Below are 20,876 nucleotides of genomic sequence, written 5' to 3' on the forward strand. Positions count from 1 at the left end.
CGAAGAAGAAGCAAGAGAAAAAGGAAACAGATCTCCGTTGTATTATATGCCCTTTGGCGGGGTGAATTTTCTTCCGCGATCGCGATTTGCGGGATTCGATCTCTTTCCACGCGCCTGGAATGCGTTTCCGCGCGCCCCGTCGGTGTAGATGCGTAGCTCTGTGTAGTGTTCCACAGCAAAAAAAAGCTCTGTGATTCGTGATCTCACACAATCGGAAAGATAGAATTTAATTAGCGCGAGCGTGTGTGGGTCTTCCCCTTTTCTAGGTCTTGGACGAGAGACTCTTCCCAATTTTTGCGTAGTTTGTGGTGATCGTTTTGTGTAAATATTATCCCCCCAAACCCCCCCTCAAATCAAGCAAGGACGCATTCCCAGAATGTGTCGTCCCTGGTCCTACACGAAACGCATCCAAACGTTGGTGTTGTTCTAGCAGTTGTAGAATAGCGTGTGTCTCTTACTCCGACTAACATACGCTGTGTAGCTCCGCAGCACCTTTAATAATGCATCTCACAGTACCAATTGTTCGATCAGTCCGATCGTCTCTCTGAGCGCTAACGTGACAACAAATATGGGAGTGATTCTTTCCCTGTTCTGTACGACACATGATTGATGTTAAAAATAACATAGTGCGAAAATGTTGGAAAATCATTTACTACACACGCGCCTCACTCACTGTGAGGAGTCAGCGAGGAGTGTGTTGTGTAGGACAGTGCATAGAAGAAGAAAAAACAATAGCAAAGCCAAGAGCGGGAAGTGGAATGGATTCAGTATTATTCCACCCCGGAACGTCGATAGTGGATAGTATTTGTAGGAATTAGGAGTAGGAATTCCGTTTTTTTAAATCGTTTTGTTACTTTTTTTTGACGTCATGAAGTTGCTGCCAATGCGTCAGGAATAGGTTACGCATACCGCATTTCTTTCGGACACGTGGAGGATTCGCCCTGTGAAACATATGGTCCAATAGTAAAGGGGGCACGTCCTTCCTCGTCGGTGCGCGTCCACCACCATTGACAGTGACTGCGAGCAGTGAGCGATATTAATAGCAAGATGCGTTACAAGACGTTAGCTGCGAGTTTGAGAGCCGTTTTGATAAATCAACGTTCAATGAAATCGCACGCATCCGGGGGGGGGGGGCATGTATTTGTGTGACGCCGTGTGCCCATGAGTCATCGAGCTTTTATTTTCGCTCGCCCGTTGTGTATTATCACAAAGCGTGTTCGCCGAATGGCGGTAAACGGCCGTTACCTACCAGCTGATCTGCTGACTACCAGCAATGAAAGCGGAGGTACATGAGAAGACACACGACGACGCCTTTACGGTGAATGATATTTTTAATCCACAACTGGTGGTGGCGTCGACCATCATCCACCTCCCTGGCCAGGGGGTTTGTCTAGACGGATGAGATGACAGCTTTTTTAAAAGGCGCAAGGGCGCACTGTGTCATATTGGAGCACGGGAGGATGGTGTGTGGCGGCTGCCCATTGCTAATTATTCGATTGTCGTGCGACACACTGCTGTGTTCGCATACGTCGAATCAAGCAAATGGCGTGTTAGAAAGGGTGGAGACGGGGCTTGGTACAGTGTCCAAGGGGAAAGAAACGTTCCGAAACAGAAAACCTTCATGGTGATTTACGAGGACGATCTTAATGCCAACAGGTCGTTGCTCTTATTATAGAGCATTGATTTTAACGAGATTGGTAGCTACTGCTTGATAGAGTGTCGTACTATTAGGAGAGATCCCTAGAGGTAATTCCCCAAGGTGAGACCATGTCTTTTGAGGAGAGTTCGCTAGAGGTAATTCCCCCAAGAACTCAACCCGCGTATGCAAAAGAGTAGTCGATAACGCTTGGCTGATAATCTGTGCTCAAGCTGGTACCAGGTTACTGTTATGTCAGATGACACTAAAATGCCAAAACGGTGCCTGCTGTCAACGGTCTGATCCAACATTACTCGGGAACAACACAAGAAGTTGTAAAATGTTGTGACATTTTCCTGTACTTGGCACCGGGAACGTGTGTGGATGTAAATTGAAAACGAGTCTGACGTTCATTAGATGCCATCAATTAGCGTCAGCTCTGTACCAAACAAACACCAAAACCGGACCGAACTACCACTAGTATAGGTGATCTGATTTGTGTAGTAGTCGTCAAAAATAAACTTGTTGTCAGTGTTAGCGCCTGGTAGACGCCGTCGTTAGTAGCTTGTAAACCGAGGCCATTTTGTGCCCATCGTAGGAAGAGAATTGAATTGTTTGGTCCCGATCATAAATGTTTGTTAGATGCGTGTGCGTGTGTAAATACTCATTTCGCTGTCCGCGTGTTCGGCTAATTCCTTCTTCCCTAGTAGTAGTAGTGGTGTAAATACTAATCCGTAACCCAACCACCCAGCTGTTAGAGCTGCCTTCGATGGATCCCGGCATTGGGACCTGGAACAGTCTCAGCCGCTTCGGAAGTGGCGTCAGCATGTCGGATGGCGAGCAAAGCCAGCAGTACAGTTTCAGCAATGCGTCCATTCTCACCAGTTCCGCCTGCTCCAGTGCGAGTAGCCTTAGCCAGGACAGCAGCTGCTGTCTGGGGTCCTGCTCCGAACCGGACGGCAACAGTAGTGGAGGCTTGAGAAGCAAAATCTGAAAGTATCTACACACACATTACGCACACTCAGCACACACACACACCTTTCTTCGCTCATGATCCCTGTACTATGTGTGTGTGTGTTTGTTGTGCGTTTTTCCTCACCCAATGCATGTATATGTGACATTTGCTTCACCAGAGTTTCACCAAAACACGGAAGCGAAACTGATTCTGCTCACAAATTTCATCCCGCCCGCATCTGCACACACCAATCGAACACAAGACAATAAGTAATACAACGTTTACCACCCCCCGTCGGTGAGTCTGTGATCTGTTTGGCCTAATGTCTCTACCCTTGTCCTTTATCTACCTTGGCGGAACCGTGTGTGTGTGCGCGCGCGTGCAGTGTGTTATGTGAATCCAAACTTTAAGAAAATTAGTAACCATAAGAAACGCTCCAACTATGGCTGCAGGCGGCGCTGGTTTGCCGGCCGGGAGCCATGGCCCACGTTGCATTTCTACTCGAACTATGCCGGCCGGCTGGTTCTCGGTGCCGGCTATCACGATTTCTTCAATACCGAAACGTACCCGCTGGAAAGCATAAAGGAGTTTGAGGCAATCTCGAGCGCCTGGAAGCAGCATCTGGCGGAGCTGCTTAAGAAAGGTTTGCCCCACCCTGGCGTGTGAAGAATTAGACGAGGGGTTCGCTGTGCGGGATAGAAGTCTTTGTCTTGTATTTCATTCCATTCCTTTGAAATTAATTTTTCCAATAGTACTAATTGTTTCCCACCTTTTGCTTTACGTTTTACTTCGCAGAGGAAGATGAGTCACAGATTTTTGTCAAGTTCTTCCGATTTCATAAGTGCTACGATCTGGTACCGACCTCGGCCAAGCTGGTCGTGTTCGACACACAGCTGCTGGTGAAGAAGGCGTTCTACGCGCTCGTCTACAACGGCGTCCGGGCGGCACCGTTGTGGGACTCGAAGCGCCAGGAGTTTGTCGGCATGCTAACGATCACCGATTTCATCAAGATTCTAAAAATGTATTACAAATCACCGAACGCATCGATGGACGAGCTCGAGGAGCACAAGCTGGACACTTGGCGAAGTACGTACCACCGATCGTGCGATCGTTGAGTTTGATTAGTACATGATCTAATGCGCGCTACTGTTGCTTTCGTTCTTATTGCAGAAGTGCTACAGGAGGATGTGAAGAAGCTCGTTAGCATCGGTCCAGATGCGTCGCTGTACGATGCCATCAAGATGCTGGTACACAACCGCATCCATCGGCTGCCTGTGATTGATCCGGTCACCGGCAACGTGCTGTACATATTGACTCACAAGCGGATACTTAGATTCCTATTTTTATATGTAAGTAGCGTGCATTGCCACAGACTTCAACGGCTAAGCAACACAACACTCAACGTTTTGTGCGTTCCGTTGCAGATTAACGAACTACCAAAGCCATCGTACATGCAGAAAACGCTCCGAGAGGTACGCATTGGCAGCTACAATAACATCGAAACGGCCACGGAAGATACCAGCATCATAACGGCGTTGCACAAGTTTGTGGATAGGCGCGTATCCGCCCTGCCGATGGTGGACTCCGAGGGACGCTTGACGGACATTTACGCCAAGTTTGATGTCATTGTGAGTTACCGTTTTTACTGTGCCACATGCCCATGCGGGTGAACCAATTCTTAATGATCGCTTCGTTTTCAGAACTTGGCTGCGGAAAAAACGTACAACGATCTAGATGTGTCCCTCAAGAAGGCAAACGAACATCGAAACGCGTGGTTCGAGGGTGTGCATCACTGCTCGTTGGACGAAACGCTCTACACCATTATGGAGCGTATCGTGCGCGTCGAGGTGCATCGGTTGGTGGTGGTGGACGAGCTGAAGAAGGTGATCGGTATCATCTCGCTGTCCGACATTCTGCTCTACCTGGTGCTGCGCCCGAGCGGTGACGGTATTGGCGACTCGGAGTCGCTCCGTGCGACCGATCCGAAGCTGATGAAACCGGCCTCACCGGGCAGCAGCGGCAAACTGCACGCGACGAAACGCGACAGCAGCAACGAAAGCATCGAGGAGGAGAAAGAAACCACCGAGGAGGATGCGGCCGTAGCGGAGGACGCTGCCCACAAGACTGAAACCGTCACGACGCCACCGGACGAGAGCGCGGAAAAGGACGACGAAGCAGTGGAACGGCAGGCGGCAGCTTTGGAACGGCGTGACGATTCCGTCCCGGAGCTGGCGGCAGAAGAGTTGGCGGAGGAGGCGAAGGAAGACGATACGGCATCGACGCCGGTCGATCGCAGCAGTGCCAATGATTCGCCCGTTGCGCAGGAAATGCTCGCCACCGACGTCCCGCTGCAGTCCGTCCAGCGGGAGGTGGGATTAGTTAGTGAGTAAGCAGGGCAAACACACCACGGGGGTGCGGTGCAACCACAACCACACGCGCGTTCGAAGACGTTCCATTGAGAGTGTGTTTTACATTTTGAGACACGGGAAAAGCGGAAGTGGATCGAACGGATTCCCTTCTCGCGCTTTCCTTTTTACGGAAAATGGGGGGAGTTGCGTGCTTGTTTTGCTACCTATATCTTCTTCTTTTTTCCTGCATGTGTGTGATATCGGGTCGCTCCGCGTGTTTCCAATTATAGTGGAAACCCGGTGCGCGACACCGACGTAAGAAATGGCGGCGAAGGATAGGTTGAAACAAAAAAATATGGTCGGATACACTAGTGAGAAGCTGGTCGTCGGCGATTAGTTAGGACGGCAGAGACTGTCGATGGTACGATAAATCGTTGTAAAGGATGTAGGCAGTAAGTACAAACAAATAGCAAACAAATCCCAATCAAAAAAGCTTCAGCTGTGTGCGGTAGAGAGAGAGTGAGCGCAAAAAAGCATTAGAACACAGGCGTAGAAATACGTTTTTGCAGAACTTAAAACCATACGAATCTGCAACGTTTATTCAACTATTGACATTTTTGCAACGCCAGCCGCAACAAACAAACAAAAAAACAACCAAACATTCGCTTCGGCTGCTGTAGTAGAGAGTGAGGGATAGTATCATGTGCTGTAGTACTTTTTTCCTTACCAATATTCTCCTATCCAGTAGAAGAGAGACGGAGAGAAACGGCACACGATTGAAGCATAGTATAATAACTAATCGTGCGAGATACGTACCGGCGGTGTAAGTAGAAAACACACGCCGCATCAACTACCGCTTATCTCATTACAGTTCTTAAACAATTGTTCATTTTACACAACCTCACACATAAAAAAATTAGTCATCCTTCCTTAGGGTTGGGATGTGTTTTTGTTTAAATGTTTTTGGCATTATTGAAAAGGGAATAGTTTTATGAATTTTACTCATTCAACGATTGAGAGGAAAGATTATTAGTGCAATGGAAATGTGTGTGTGTTACAAAATTAGAACCAAATTCAGAATGAATCATGATCGTGTGCAGTGAGTTGTTGGAGTCGCTATTAGAAGTTAACATTTCATTTCTGTAACCATCGCTGATCGCGTTCTATTCCCACAGGTTTGGAGAATGTTCCGATTGTAAGGGAGTTGACAGGCTATGTTGACATTTATTACCGACCCGTAAACACTCACCTCCCTTCGTAATGTAATGGAAGGGCAACTTGACTTGGCTTCAAACACTATGCGTGACTTAATGTACTCTGGAGTGTAGTGTGGTAACAGTCGATTGGCTCGTTGCGTTCACATTCGAGCGAGAGCGCGAATGTTAAAAACGCAAAAGAACGCACCAGCGAAACGTTATGGAATGCGATAACCAAACTTATTTGATAATAATTTAAAAAATTGTAGTGTATAGAGCAAGTAAACTATGCTGATTAAGGGAACGGATTGCAACAAACAGAGTTGAAAAAAAGGATAAGAGAGATGGATGAAAGTATGAATGGAAAAGAGATAAGAAAAACAAAAACTACAACCACAAAAATTGTGAATAGATAGGTTTACCTAGGAGAGAAGAGAAGAGAGTAATGAAGGTGAGAAAAAAAACTATAGAGAAGCTAGCTTATATATATACAAGATTAGTTCATACATAACGCGCGCACTACACAGCAATGAGATGGAATGATGGAACTGATGCAATACACAGGCAAAAAATGATCGGTTGGAGCCGTTTGAGGGTAATGTGAGCTTTCGAAAGCATACGGCGAAAACGGAAAACAGCATGCAATTAATTGTAGAAGCGCATGCGTTTTCGAATATTTAGAGTTTTGTTTCGTTGTTCTTTTCGTTTTGTTTTTTACTCTACCGATCTTATTTCGGCTCTATTTACAGAGACGAAGCAAAAAAAAAACTACATACACACACACACACACACTCGTGATCGTGTTTGACGATCAAATGATCTGGTACATTCGTGCGAAACGAATTGAGAAGAGCAAAACATTAATTGGCAACATTTGAGTGATATGAAGATGTAGCAAAGAAAACGTTCCCATTGTTTCTTCATTGATGCTTCTGCACTCTCATCGAGAACCGATAAGGATAAGAAACAAATCCGCTCTGCTCGTGTACCTTTAAGCGCTTGTTGTCCAGTGTGTGCGTAAGGGGGAAACCTTTTTTCCCTGCCCCCCCTTCCTCTTCCATATTAAAAAACAGTGATTGGAAAGAGGTAAAAGGGTGGTGGGGGAACGCTTGATGAACTCGGATCGAAGTAGACATGCCTGTGAAAATGAAGAAAACTCCCCGCAAAAGACGACGGGACAGAGAGAGAACGTTTGAAGTGAAAACGGAAACGGAGTGTATAGTGCATACAGAAAACTAAAAACAAAACACACACACACACAAACAGAACAGAAAGTTACGTTGTTTCGCTAAGATAACTAAAACCTAATCGGAACGTTAAATCGCGGTAAACCATTAAAAAGAACGATAGCTCATGTAAATACGTATTGCGTATCGGTATCGAATTTGAACATGATGATAAAACCTCCCCGGATATCGACCATGAAGGATGATCAAACATCAATGCAGGACGATGCGATGGCGCGCGGTAAGCTAAACGATCTTTATTTAATACTTGTTGTGCCGTTTTCTGGTGGGGGTGGTGCGCAGGGTTTTTGTTCGTGTTGTTCTTAATGAATTTTATGACAAGCTTGTTTCTTTTCCAGTGAAGCATCAGTGAGGATTCATGCCAAACGTGAAATTCTCGAAGCTTCATCTTCAGAATTTCGCTTTCGAATGCTGACCAGTAAAGTAATATACATAAGACAAATTCGCAAGGTCATAAAGCTTTTATGGTCTCGACGAATCTTTTAGGGCTCTCTTCAATGCTAAAGGATTAGGGAATCTTCAGACATGAGATTAACAATTCAATCAGTTCCAAATATCCCATCTGAATAATCTTCTTTCTTTCATTGATTAATACAAAACATTTCTAGTGTAACGATTCTTCAATAACATTTTATTTCTCTTCCATTGAAAACACCTTCCAATACCTATCGATCACTTAGAACAGTGACGCTTGGAAGTGGTAGCGGTCAGTGTAAACAATCGTCTTCTCTCAATCACCTGCGTGTGATTTGGTAGGAAGTATCCCTTTTACGGGTAAAGATGGATGCTTAGGATCCGTGGAACGAAGAAGGAACTTATTACGGTAGTACAGGAAGCTTATTTAACCGTTGTTAGTAGTAGGGAGGGTCTTCAATCGGTGGGTGGATAGGATGCGGTTGCGTTAGCTTTCGCGGTTTCAAGGCTGCGAGAATAAACAAGGAATGGATAGAGTAAGTACAGGTTAGTATGCATCGATCCCCTCTTGCTCGTATGTTCGGTTAGCCGCGTTGGAATGAAAGATGAAATTAAATGTAATAAATAAGCTCTCCGCCAATGCTCTCCCCCGTCCACATCACAACTCATCGTGATTATTGTCCTCTTGGTGGTGTTGTTGTTGTGTTGTGTGCAGTGGCATTTCGACCGTTTCAACCGTCCCACGGACCCGTTGTTCCGGTAGCTGGGACCCATTGCGGAAACGGGCCGGCACGAACGTGACCGTGCCGGATGCACTATGCACCGAGTTGTGTGCGTTCGGTGTTTGCGTGTTTGCCGACGGATCCGGACTGGTGAGTGTAATGCGTGACGATGGTGTCGATGTCGCATCCTCGCTTCGTTGTGTAATAGTGTGTGGTGTTCATGTGTTGGAAAATGGAACAGAAAACAAAATGGGTAATGCGTATGTAACGAATAGGCCGTATGTAACGTTGCAGCTTAAATTCTAACGTGTGTCTCGCTTCTAAACCCTCACAAGTTTACCACACTCCTTCACTTCTCTCCCGTTGCAGACTCCCGTCCAAGTGGCCCCTTGATAATTACCTATCCCGTGCCTGGATCTCCGAGCTGACAGTCACACCGCGCGGCTTGCGGAAGTCGCATTCCACCGCGAACGCGGCATCACCGGGCGTAACAATGTCCGGATCGTGCTGGACGACGACGATGTTCGAGTACACCTCACCGTTGTTGACCGTTTGGCATTGGTCCAGATTGAACTTCATCTCCAGCGTGCGGCCCGCCCGTTCCGGCTTCACGAAGCAGGGTTTCGTCTGCTTGTAGTAGCTGCCCCGCGTGTACATCACACCCTGGAAGTCTTCCTCCGTCTTCAGCTCGATGCGCATCGAGTCGGCACCGCACCGTAAGTTTACCTTCTGCAGGCCCTGCGTGGAGGCGTCTATTTTGAACTGATCACCCAAATCCTGCTCGAAAAGACTCTCTGCAAGAAGGAAAAAGATTGTTTGTTAGAAACAGAACAGAATAGAACCGAAGAAGCTCTTGAAGTTAAGAATGATCGTAGAGCTTTTGGTGGATTGGATTACAGAAAGTAGATCGTTGTAGAGATCGCGTTAGACTCGGGAATAATAGCTGTGTGCCTGAAGGTTCGATCAGATTAAAAAGAACAATCAAAATACACTTTAGAGACGCTGAGAAAGTTACACATCTGAAGAATTGTCCCACCGTGATCCATTTAGCTACCGAAGACACACATTCGCTTGTCAGCATTTAAAACACTGAAGAGAAATGTCTTAAAAAAGCGCAATTGACATTGGGAAGATCTTTTACTACAAATCGTGTACTGCTAGAAGTTCTTCGACAATCATCTTTAGTGTTCGTTTATATGAGATTGTATGGGTTATCACACTCAGACTCTCTCAGCATGGAAAGCAAAAGTGATTGTAAACCTTGCATCTTTAGTTTCCTTTCCTTTAGTTTAGGATGTTTTGATAAAACAGGTTAAAAGTTTTGAAGCGACACGAAAGTTCCATCACAAATTCATTCTTTTCGTAATTAAGCAAAAAGATCCCAGGGGAACTGAACAATTAAGAAAGATCATGTTCTTTTCATGTTTGAACTTAAAAAAAGATCAACATTCTACTTTCTTGATCTTCATAAACCGCCCAGGCTAGCGACTTGACAGCACCACCGTATGCACAGCCACGGCACAGATCGCAAAGCACACAGAAAACACCAACACATGCGAGAATGGGAACCGTGTATAACCGGTTCCAGGTGGATGATTCGCTTTTTGATCATCTTTCACACGGGTGAACCAACCACCACCTGACACGGGCCCCAAAGCAGCAGTGCTGTGGGTTACACAAAGCTGGGTACGTTCCACCACACTGATGACCCAAAGCGCGAACCCGTTACGCGCTGACGTTGCGTGTGGTTCAACCGTCTGTGAGTCATCCGCCGGGAGCAGGGAACTTAAAAAACGATAGACGATCTTCTACTCTTAAAAGCGGCAGTGCAATAACGCAAACATTTCTTTTTTACATTTTGTTGCAGTTTGTACACAACACATCAACACACACCGGGCGGCACTGACCTTCGGGTTTGTTATCATCCTTTTTGGCAAACACACTGTAATCGGATGGTAGCAGCAGCACCAGACAACACTGGAGCAAGATGGTCGTACACTTGGCCATATTTGAATGCAGGTAAACTGTGCGCGATCAATCTACTTTTATCACTATCCACTAAAGCCGCACCACAACCTTCTTTTCGCTGTAGGAATCTTGCAACGTTTGCTACGAACGCCTGCTAGCTGATCGACGGTCGCTGACTGAGTACGATCTTAACCGTCCAGCACCGGACGCTATATATAAGTGCGTGTAGTGGTGTGAGCATTAGTTTGCCCACTCGCATCCCCTCCCAAAGTGTGGAGAGATCGACACGACCGATCGTTTCCACTCCCGATGCGCCATTCGGGCGCTGGAGAACACGTGGAAGTTCGGCTCGCGGAGCGTGTGGTGTTTCGTGCGTAGACCGCGATTCGACCACAGACGGTGGCCAGCAGAATAGGACGAGACGACACTTCCTGCGTGTGTACATTGCGTGCACGCGCTCAAAAGGGAAGCTCGATAGCGCAATCCGTGACTTACCTTACGTAATGCTGCGCGCTCGGATAGGGCACGGAAGAATTTCCACCACGGGGAAAACTAACTGCCACCTGCCTGCAATGCGCTGAGCGCTTCCTTTCACACTCCACCACACCACATGCGAGGGTGCCAGTTGTGGTCGGTCGATTTAGGTAGAAAGAAACCGTGTGTCGATGAATGGAAAGAATGGCACTCATTTATGGAATGCCACCGCAGGTTCCATTTGATATGCGGGGCTTTTGAACGAAGAAATGGTAAAAGGGCTGGGCTGATCGGTAGGGAGTAGTAGAGCAGGGGGCCTTTTTTAATAGAAAAACAAGCCGAACCACACTTCCCCAAACCGATTACAAACCGACCGATCTTATCGGGCCTACGATCATGCAACGGGGTGGTTGGTTTTTCCGATTTCCGCGAACCATGCCAAAACCATTTCCCGTTTACAACCACGAGCAAAGCTGCGTAGAGGGAGGGTGGTGGTAATTAGGATTTCCTAATGGTAAACAGTGGTAAACGCCACCTCTGTGTTCCTTCGCTTGCCGCGCTACACTGCTCATTCGGATGCATAATTTGCTATTTACAATTAACCTTCCTTTCTCGCCCGTGTGTCCCTCCTGTTGAGCGAGGCGGTTCCTGCCTTCGTATTGCTGGGCGTGCGGTGGTCGCGGTTGTTGTACATCATGGCACGTGATATTGCACGTGTTTTGCTTCGCGTTTACATATCTACATGACGCGACATGCGAGCGGCGGCAGTGTTGCAGTGTGATCATTGTGCTGTGTGTAAAAATTTATGGAGAAGAAAAACGTTAACTGTTGAGTTTAACAGGGTTTTATTTACAGTAAAAGTATGTGAATTAGGTTAGTAAAGGTAGAAGCTAGAGTTGGTTGCGTTGGTACCGTGTTGATGCTGTTTCTAATCAGGCTCGACAAATCATGGTAAACAACGCTGTGTTGATCTCACCATTATGCTGGATCCATTTTAAACTACAAGTTCTTGGATTATTTTAAAGATTTGTTATCATATATCAAGACTGTAAGACAACCCCCAACAAGGGAAAAGAAATTGTTCAGTTAAAGATGTGGTAACATGGTCCTCTTGCTGTACAGAGGTGTCGTGTTCGAATGATCATTCAGATGTTGGTTCCTGTTGGAATTGAAGTGTATGATATCGAGGTGTAGGACCCGTACACTGGATTGACTATCTAGCTTTGATCAAATTAAGTTAAAGAAAGCCAGAAATGATCTATCTACATCTCTTGAGGTTGTTGTGCCAGTAAGAAAGATAACGAGGTAGACAAGAGAATCTTTCCAGATTCATGAATTTAAATGAATCTGAATCCATGATTCATCAACCTTTTAAGATGGCCTCTGCCTATGACCATCATGCATCAGTTGTCAAAATTGGACCTAATCACCGTTTTCTGTTGATTGTTTGTAAAAGTTTCATTAAGCCACAACGCTACAACTGACTTCCGTACTCAAATATCATCTTTCATTAATGCTTAATAACAGTTGAAAAATCATCTCCTTTAAGACTCTTTCTCTCTCCTGCTCTACCTACTCCACTTCAAGCTTAAAAGAATCCAGAACAAGTGGTTCCATCTACCTGTTAATTGGATGTGGCAAGATGTGATGGAAACACAATCAAATGACTAACAAACATTGTAATTCTACGAGTCCGAATAATGTGTATCTATAAGAGCAACCGCTCACTCGTATCAATATGAAAACTGTCTTCCATCTTATTACCTCGTTCGATAATAACAGTTATTGGTCAGGTGATGGAAGTGAAAGGAAGGGGGAGGGTTTAAACAGCGAAACCCCACCATCATGTTTCGCTTCAGCGCCACCACGAGCGTACTTGCACTTGGACTTGGGAATTAAGAAAAAAATGAAAAGGGCAACCACAGAAACAAACGAAGTAGAAATAAAACCATTCCCAAATCCGACGATCAGTACGACGATCGGTTCATTTCCCTAACTGAAACGCGCTGATCGAACAATTGAAGCGTTTAACATGGAATATCATACATTGGTGTTTCATTGCCACTCTTCCTCGTGGATTGCGCAACCCACGGTGGCGCCAGTTATGTCACTTGCAGGAAAATGGGGATGAAACTGCACACACTGTGTTACTTATTTGCCATTGTACCGGAACGCACCAATAATAAGTACGCGATCGTGTACGATCGACAGTAAATGGCTCTGTTTTTTTTTGTTGCACCTATTTAGCACTAATTTCCTGCCATCTCCGCACCGTTTTCGTTTTTTGTATTTGCCCCAATCAATCAATCCGGTTCATTTATCATCCGGACGCGCGCCTTCCTGTTACTTCCTTATCGACGGTAACATGGGGCCTGATCATCTCTCATGTATCCCACACACACAAACACAGACACGATCGAGAGTGAAGAAACCAGTTGCAGTCGGTCGCAAAATGTGGGCTACTAGTGCGAAAGTAACCTCTGGTGGAAGCTGTGTGGTGGTGGTGGTTGGCTCGGTAGTAGGGGCACGCGCCCGCACGGTTCGCATAATCCGGAAGATGTCGGTATGATGTGTTACGTCAGGGGAAAACTGGTTCGCGTGTGTACGGCGGGAAACTCACTTTCCCGTCCCGAGAAAATGAAGTAAGTCAGTAAGTCAGTCAGTTGGTTTCGTTGCACTGCCGTAGCTATTCTGTCCATTGGCAGATGGAGTGTACATGCACACGCGTGTACATGTTTTTCCTAGCATTATGTAAAATTGAAGTAGCTACGTAAATTACAAATGGCTTTGATGAAATGAAAGGATTGTTAAAACGATTCAATTGTTCGAAATTTTCTATTTATCTACTGGAAAACTATAAAAAAACCTTTTGGAGAGCACAATTTGCTAGAAATCATATGTAAAATTACTGCTAAAAACACTGGTAGTTCCATGCAAAAATTTGAAAAAAAAATCTCAAAACCAACCCTTTGCGGAATATCCAAAGAAATGTGATCCGATAAACCAGAGAAAGATTATTCAAAAACTCACAGACAACCGCTTGACTGAGCCCCTCATGTCCATAAAGCCGTTGAAAAACTGTTGCAAAGAAATTGCTACTGCAAAAAACAACAAAATTCTGTGCTGAAAACCCTGTAAAAAGTTACCAGAAACCTGAGATCAATAATTTCGTTAAAAAATTGCTACTGAAAAAAAACAATCAAATTCTGTGTTGAAAACCCTGTAAAAAACTGCTGAAAACCCTGTAAAAAATTACCAGAAACCTGAGGTTAATGAATCCGTTAAAAAACTGTTGAAAAATTAATACTGGAAAAACAATTCTGTGTTGAAAACCCTGTAGAAAAACTGTACTAAACACCCTGTAAAAAGTTACCAGAAACCTGAGGTCGATAAATCCATTGTAAAACTGTTGGAAAATTGCTACTGAAAAGAAACCACTGAATTCTGTGTTGAAAACCCTGTAAAAAAACTATACTAAAAACCCTGTAAAAAGTTACCAGAAACCTGAGGTCGATAAATCCGTTTTAAAACTGTTAAAAAATTGTTACTGGAAAAAACCACCAAATTCTGTGTTGAAAACCCTGTAGAAAAACTGTACTAAAAACCCTGTAAAAAGTTACCAGAAACCTGAGGTCGATAAATCCATTGTAAAACTGTTGGAAAATTGCTACTGAAAGAAACCACTAAATTCTGTGTTGAAAACCCTGTAAAAAAACTGTACTAAAACCCTGTAAAAAGTTACCAGAAACCTGAGGTCGATAAATCCGTTTTAAAACTGTTAAAAAATTGTTACTGGAAAAAACCACCAAATTCTGTGTTGAAAACCCTGTAGAAAAACTGTACTAAAAACCCTGTAAAAAGTTACCAGAAACCTGAGGTCGATAAATCCGTTGTAAAACTGTTGAAAATATGCTACCGAAAGAAATCACTAAATTCTGTGTTGAAAACCCTGTAGAAAAACTGTGCTGAAAACCCTGTAAAAAGTTACCAGAAACCTGAGGTCGATAAATCCATTGTAAAACTGTTAAAAAATTGTTACTGAAAAAAACCACCAAATTCTGTGTTGAAAACCCTGTAGAAAAACTGTACTAAAAACCCTGTAAAAAGTTACCAGAAACCTGAGGTCGATAAATCCGTTGTAAAACTGTTGAAAATATGCTACCGAAAGAAATCACTAAATTCTGTGTTGAAAACCCTGTAGAAAAACTGTGCTGAAAACCCTGTAAAAAGTTACCTGAAACCTGAGGTGAATAAATCCGTTGAAAAACTGTTAAAAAATTGTTACTGAAAAAAACCACCAAATTCTGTGTTGAAAACCCTGTAAAAAACTGTACTAAAAACCCTGTAAAAAGTTACCAGAAACCTGAGGTCGATAAATCCGTTGTAAAACTGTTGAAAATATGCTACCGAAAGAAATCACTAAATTCTGTGTTGAAAACCCTGTAGAAAAACTGTGCTGAAAACCCTGTAAAAAGTTACCTGAAACCTGAGGTGAATAAATCCGTTGAAAAACTGTTAAAAAATTGTTACTGAAAAAAACCACCAAATTCTGTGTTGAAAACCCTGTAGAAAAACTGTACTAAAAACCCTGTAAAAAGTTACCAGAAACCTGAGGTCAATAAATCTGTTGAAAAACTGTTAAAAAATTGTTACTGAAAAAAACCACCAAATTCTGTGTTGAAAACCCTGTAGAAAAACTGTACTAAAAACCCTGTAAAAAGTTACCAGAAACCTGAGGTCGATAAATCCGTTGTAAAACTGTTGAAAATATGCTACCGAAAGAAATCACTAAATTCTGTGTTGAAAACCCTGTAGAAAAACTGTGCTGAAAACCCTGTAAAAAGTTACCTGAAACCTGAGGTGAATAAATCCGTTGAAAAACTGTTAAAAAATTGTTACTGAAAAAAACCACCAAATTCTGTGTTGAAAACCCTGTAGAAAAACTGTACTAAAAACCCTGTAAAAAGTTACCAGAAACCTGAGGTCAATAAATCTGTTGAAAAACTGTTAAAAAATTGTTACTGAAAAAAACCACCAAATTCTGTGTTGAAAACCCTGTAGAAAAACTGTAATAAAAACCCTGTAAAAAGTTACCAGAAACCTGAGGTTAATAAATCCGTTGAAAAACTGTTGAAAAATCGCTACTGAAAAAAACCACCAAATTCTGTGTTGAAAACCCTGTCTTGAACCCGAACCCCGAATCCGAAACAAAATTTTCAACCGGCAAATCCATCTGAAGTAACAGGAGAGCATCCAAATGAAGAGGTAACTGGTATCACCCCAGTGGCTGCGTACGTTAACAGCTCGAACGCAGCCATAGCGTGTCAAAAAGCTCGAACCAACCCATAAAGCTCGCACCATACCATAAAAGCTCAAAATTTGAATTGGCTGCGTACGTGAAAAGCTTCCATTTTCTTCGCACGGTGGTTTGTCATCATGAAATTTTTTATTTTTCAATTAATATTTAGCAAAAAAACTTTTTTTTAAATTTAACAAAAAAATTCCTTTTTCAACTCTGTTTTCAAATGCACCTCACTCCGTTCGGTAAGATTTTATTTTGTTTGTATCGTAATATAATCTTTGTTTTTGCGCACCCGCGTTACGCGCGTGAGTATGGTGTGCGGTTTTTTACGTGTTATTTACGTTTTGTCCCCTCGCTCCGTTCACAATGTTCCCTCTCTTCACTCGACAACCGCTTTTACACACACACACACACACACACTTTACTTTCCCAACTGCACTTTACTAATGCCTAACAAAATGCTCCCCGCGTTCTGTACAAATGGCCTGTATTACTCAACCTGAAAGTATCCTTTCGCTTACAACCTAAAATGCGGTTTTTCTACGCATTACTTCTTTTTAATCACTTTTTTGCGCTTATCCATTACAAGTAACGCTACATACAAATGGAGAGGGTTTTGTAAGAGGCGGAAATGAACGAGATGTAGGAGGGGGCGGCGCGCACCTGACCTGCTTGGTTGTTGTTTTTTGTTTTTGGTATAATTATAATTCATTTGTTGTTACTTTTCCCTTTTAATCTATTTTTACAGCATAACTGCACACAAACATGGGTTAATGTGTGTTTTTAAAGTCCGTCTGTTTCAAAGAATTGTATGTTTCCTGTTCTCAAATGCATTGCGTATGGGGTGTAATAGATATAATAAGGTTTTTGTGTGTAATTGAAACGATTTAGCCTAAAAAAAGGTTAAACAAACAAAAAAACGATCGAAAGAGCAAACAAAACCTTTTGAAAAGCTTCACCCAAACAACCAAAAAAGCTCGCCAACTGCGATTGTTTTTAAAAACCCAGGTGCGTTATATCCTTTGTACCCTTAGCAACCGCATGCTGTGTGTGGTGATTTTTTTCCCGTTTCGCGCATAAAGCTCCTGCTCTATATTGAATTTACTGCTTTTTCCCACACACACACACAACCTGGACCAAAAAAGGGTCCGCCCGCGCTACATGACTGGGATTAACATTTCTCACCGCGGCCTAAACTCTGCGGGGGCTTGCTTAGGTTTGCCGTTGGGGGGAAATTTATGGCGAAAATTAGCGAATCACACGAACGTTTCTTCCTACAAGCAATCAAATAATAAATGAATGCATCCTTCCATTCACCACCCTTTTCGCCCGTTCTTTTCCTTTCCGGATGCGATGGCTTTATCCCTTGGTCAGTCCGTTTTTATCGAAGTATCGCAAACGATAAATTGTTATAATTTTGCTCGTATCCACCGTTCATCAAAACAAAGCCGTGGCGGTGACCCTAACGCTCCATCTCTCTGTCTCTCTATCTTTCTTCCCATTCTGTCTATCTAAGGATCTTGTGAGGATTTATTTTAATGCCTGCACTGCCTCTGTTACCGGAACAAACGGTCCCTTCTAGAGTTAAGGGATCCGGATATCCACTACCCGGGCGCACACGAAGCATAACTAAATTAACCTCATTCACAAAGTTCGATGTGTTTCTGGCGGGATGGGGTTTATTGGTGGTATGTGTCTGTCGCTGTAGCTTTTCTCTCTTTGCTGTTACTTTTAATGTGATAGTGAAAGGGATGAATGACAAAATAGAAAAAGAAAGTAAAATGGGAAGTAACTGTAACGGGCGAAGTTGATTAACCGTGGTTCTCTCAGTGCTTTCGATGGATTGTGTGATGGACACCGCCGTGATATAAAAACGACTTGATAATGACCAACCCATGCCTTTTTGCAGGCGATTGCTTACAGTTTTGCTATTCCTCGTTCCATTTCGAACCGGTGGGAATTTGTATGCTTCCTCTTATGTAGTCCTTCTTTCACACGCAGGACTTTCAGCGGAAAGCTTCCATTGTGAAATTGTGATTTTTCGTTAAAAATTTCTTCTTCAAACTAAAACAAAAGAAGGGTGTGGATAAAATGCAATTCATAAGTGAGAAACATATTACCACTAAATACCAGATTTTAAAAGTCCATCTTTTCCCCTTTTAAAGTTTAATGTTGAGGGTTTGTAGTTAACTGTTTCGGGAATATTTACTTGCTGCTCTTTCGGTTTGGTACGTTTTCTACCTCAACGTTGGCGCTCTCTACTTGTCACTCTCCTATCGTTCTATTTCATTTTGATATGATTTTGTTGTATTGTTGTGTGTGTATGTTTGGGGGGTTTCGAGTAATGCGTGTTACCATTATTTGTTTGAGGTGCCACACACATTTTTGTGTTGCTGCGCTCGGCTTGGCTTTTTATCAATGGCTATCATCCCTATTGCACTATGGTTTTATGAAATTGTATATTGCATTACTTCAATGCTTTTACCCTCCTCTTTCCCTCTCTCATACGCCTCCGCTATTACCCTTACCAGTGAATATTATTCCCCGGAAGCACAACAAGATGTGCATTTGTGGTGTAAAACATGATGGCCCTCCGAAGGCTTGAGGATCCAAAAGTCAAATAAAAAAAAACATATATAAACAAAGTTTAAAACTAAACACTTCTAAATCGTTATCAGCTTTGCAAGCTTTGCTATAACAAAAAACAAAAATACATAGGCACGCGCATCGAGATCTCATCTACACATGGTGGTGCGCATTCGTATGGGTTCTCGCTTTAGTAATGTTTTGTTTTTCCTGTTCAACTTTCTTCTGGCAGCCCCCGGCACACCTTGCAACTTCGCTTATAAACAATGACACACAAACACACTGCTTGTACGGAAGTACGAAAAACAACTGCAAAAGCTCACACCTTTAATCTTTGGTACGCTACTTCCCTCCAGCCCGCTGCGTTGCGTTGGGGACACTTTCTTCGCCGTTGTTCGCTTTGCGCTTTTTCACTAATTTTCCGAAAATGCACCATTCTTTGTGATACAGTCGATTGACCTCTTCCACAATGACATCGTGGTTGGGATTATAATAGTGTATACAAAACAATTGTAAAATTGAACTTTAAATCTGAGAAACTTAAATCGATGTGAGGGGATAAGATGTGTTGTGAAAGAAACCCTAACCTGCATATAAGGCTGCCTTCCCTATTCACATGCCCTAAATGTTGCGCGTCTATGTACTGCAACGCGCTAGAAGCTTTTCAACTAAAACTGTACAACATGCGTTGCGTGTTATGCGGCGATCGCTCTCTCTCTCTCCGGTTGTGTTTTTTCGTCTGGACTGAGTTTGTTGCTGAAGAGAGCTTTATCGGAGCATTAAGCAGGAGGACTGTGTTGTAGAACGGTAGTGCGCTTACAGAAGCGCATAATAGTTTATTCCTTACTAGCACGGACTATGTGGTCGTATGAGAAGTAATAGGATGCTCTGCAATGAGAAAGAGAGAAAAACAGAAAAGTATGTTAAAATAATGCAGCAAAGCAATTTACTCTCAACTCCATAGTAATACTAATAATCTTTATCCACATAATCCACATAATAATAATCACAACCACAATTTCATCTACAACAATAGCACCGGACCAAAATCAACACACAAAACAATAGAACAGACATACTCCAACATCCAATACAACCGAGTATGCCCGGGATAAGGCAAACTGCAAGGAGGAAATGCCTTGTAAAATTGTATACCACTCGACACTACGGTGTCGATAATACGACGAGAGCCGTCATCATGGAATAAATAATAATAATAATAACAATCTATATAATAAGACGTATAAAATAAGGCGTATTGGCAAGTCGTGCAGAAAACTCTGATGGACAAGTGACAAAATTTGCTTGTCAACTGCGAAAACCACGATTGCATTTCATACTATCAAATCCGTGAGAGCGATCGCTAATAAGTAATATCAATAAAACGGAAAGCATCTTTCATCTCGCTCAAACTTTCCGTCGGCTGGTACGAAATTCCATACAAAACCAGCTGTTTTCCGATTTCCGATACCAGGAAACCATCCACGGAAGAGGTAGCACCTTGTACAGCAATTTTGGCCGAAAACCGCCGAAAAGTATGCAATTTTTAAACACTAACTTTCCATACAAATCAGCTGTTTTCAGATTGCCGATACTAGGGGAGCATGTTTTTCAAGAGGTAACACCTGGTACCAGCCGAGTACCAGGATGTTGCATAACACATGTTGCACAACACATGTTGCGCAACATATGTTGCACACCATCTGACATGCAACATATGTCGCGCAACATATGTTGCGCAACATCTGGCATGCAACATCTTTCATGCAACAACTTGGGATTGCAATTTTGGTCGAAAACCGCCGAAAGGTATGCAATGTTTAAACACTAATTTTCCCGTTAATCGAGAAAAATTTCATCGAAAACTACCAGTTTTTGAATGTATAATACCAGGAGAGCATCCACGGAAGAGGTAGCTCCTGGTACTGCGCCGTAAGGTATGCAATCAGCTTGCAATGCAATACGCCGTAAGGTATGCAATGTTTAAACACTAACTTTTCATACAAACCAGCTGTTTTCAGATTTCCG

General features: G+C 43.3%; 3 protein-coding genes across 3 annotated transcripts in view; 1 reads left to right on the plus strand and 2 right to left on the minus strand.

Annotated features, from left to right (window-relative positions):
* The window catches only part of LOC128298608 (uncharacterized), a 47,097-nt gene extending 40,426 nt beyond the window's left edge, over window positions 1-6,671 (plus strand). Inside the window, exons 8-11 of the mRNA XM_053034375.1 lie at window positions 3,387-3,677; window positions 3,762-3,940; window positions 4,016-4,219; window positions 4,292-6,671. Of these exons, the coding sequence (XP_052890335.1) occupies window positions 3,387-3,677; window positions 3,762-3,940; window positions 4,016-4,219; window positions 4,292-4,981 (1,364 nt within the window). The 3' untranslated portion in view covers window positions 4,982-6,671. The remainder of the gene's footprint in view (window positions 1-3,386; window positions 3,678-3,761; window positions 3,941-4,015; window positions 4,220-4,291) is intronic.
* Window positions 6,672-7,999: 1,328 nt separating this feature from the next.
* On the minus strand, window positions 8,000-10,648 carry LOC128298609 (uncharacterized). Its single transcript, XM_053034377.1, has 3 exons — window positions 10,426-10,648; window positions 8,919-9,312; window positions 8,000-8,710 (listed from the first exon to the last, which is right to left on the minus strand). Exons 1-3 carry the CDS (start codon window positions 10,523-10,525, stop codon window positions 8,455-8,457), a joined length of 750 nt encoding a protein of 249 aa, XP_052890337.1. The 5' UTR covers window positions 10,526-10,648; the 3' UTR covers window positions 8,000-8,454.
* A 5,845-nt stretch (window positions 10,649-16,493) lies between these two features.
* LOC128310513 (heparan-sulfate 6-O-sulfotransferase 3-B) overlaps window positions 16,494-20,876 on the minus strand; it is a 77,540-nt gene continuing 73,157 nt past the window's right edge. Inside the window, exon 7 of the mRNA XM_053047168.1 lies at window positions 16,494-19,736. The gene's annotated coding sequence lies outside the window, so the exon portion shown is untranslated. The remainder of the gene's footprint in view (window positions 19,737-20,876) is intronic.

The sequence above is a fragment of the Anopheles moucheti genome, chromosome 2 (genome assembly GCF_943734755.1).
Source record: "Anopheles moucheti chromosome 2, idAnoMoucSN_F20_07, whole genome shotgun sequence".
Taxonomy (NCBI): Eukaryota; Metazoa; Arthropoda; class Insecta; order Diptera; family Culicidae; genus Anopheles; species Anopheles moucheti.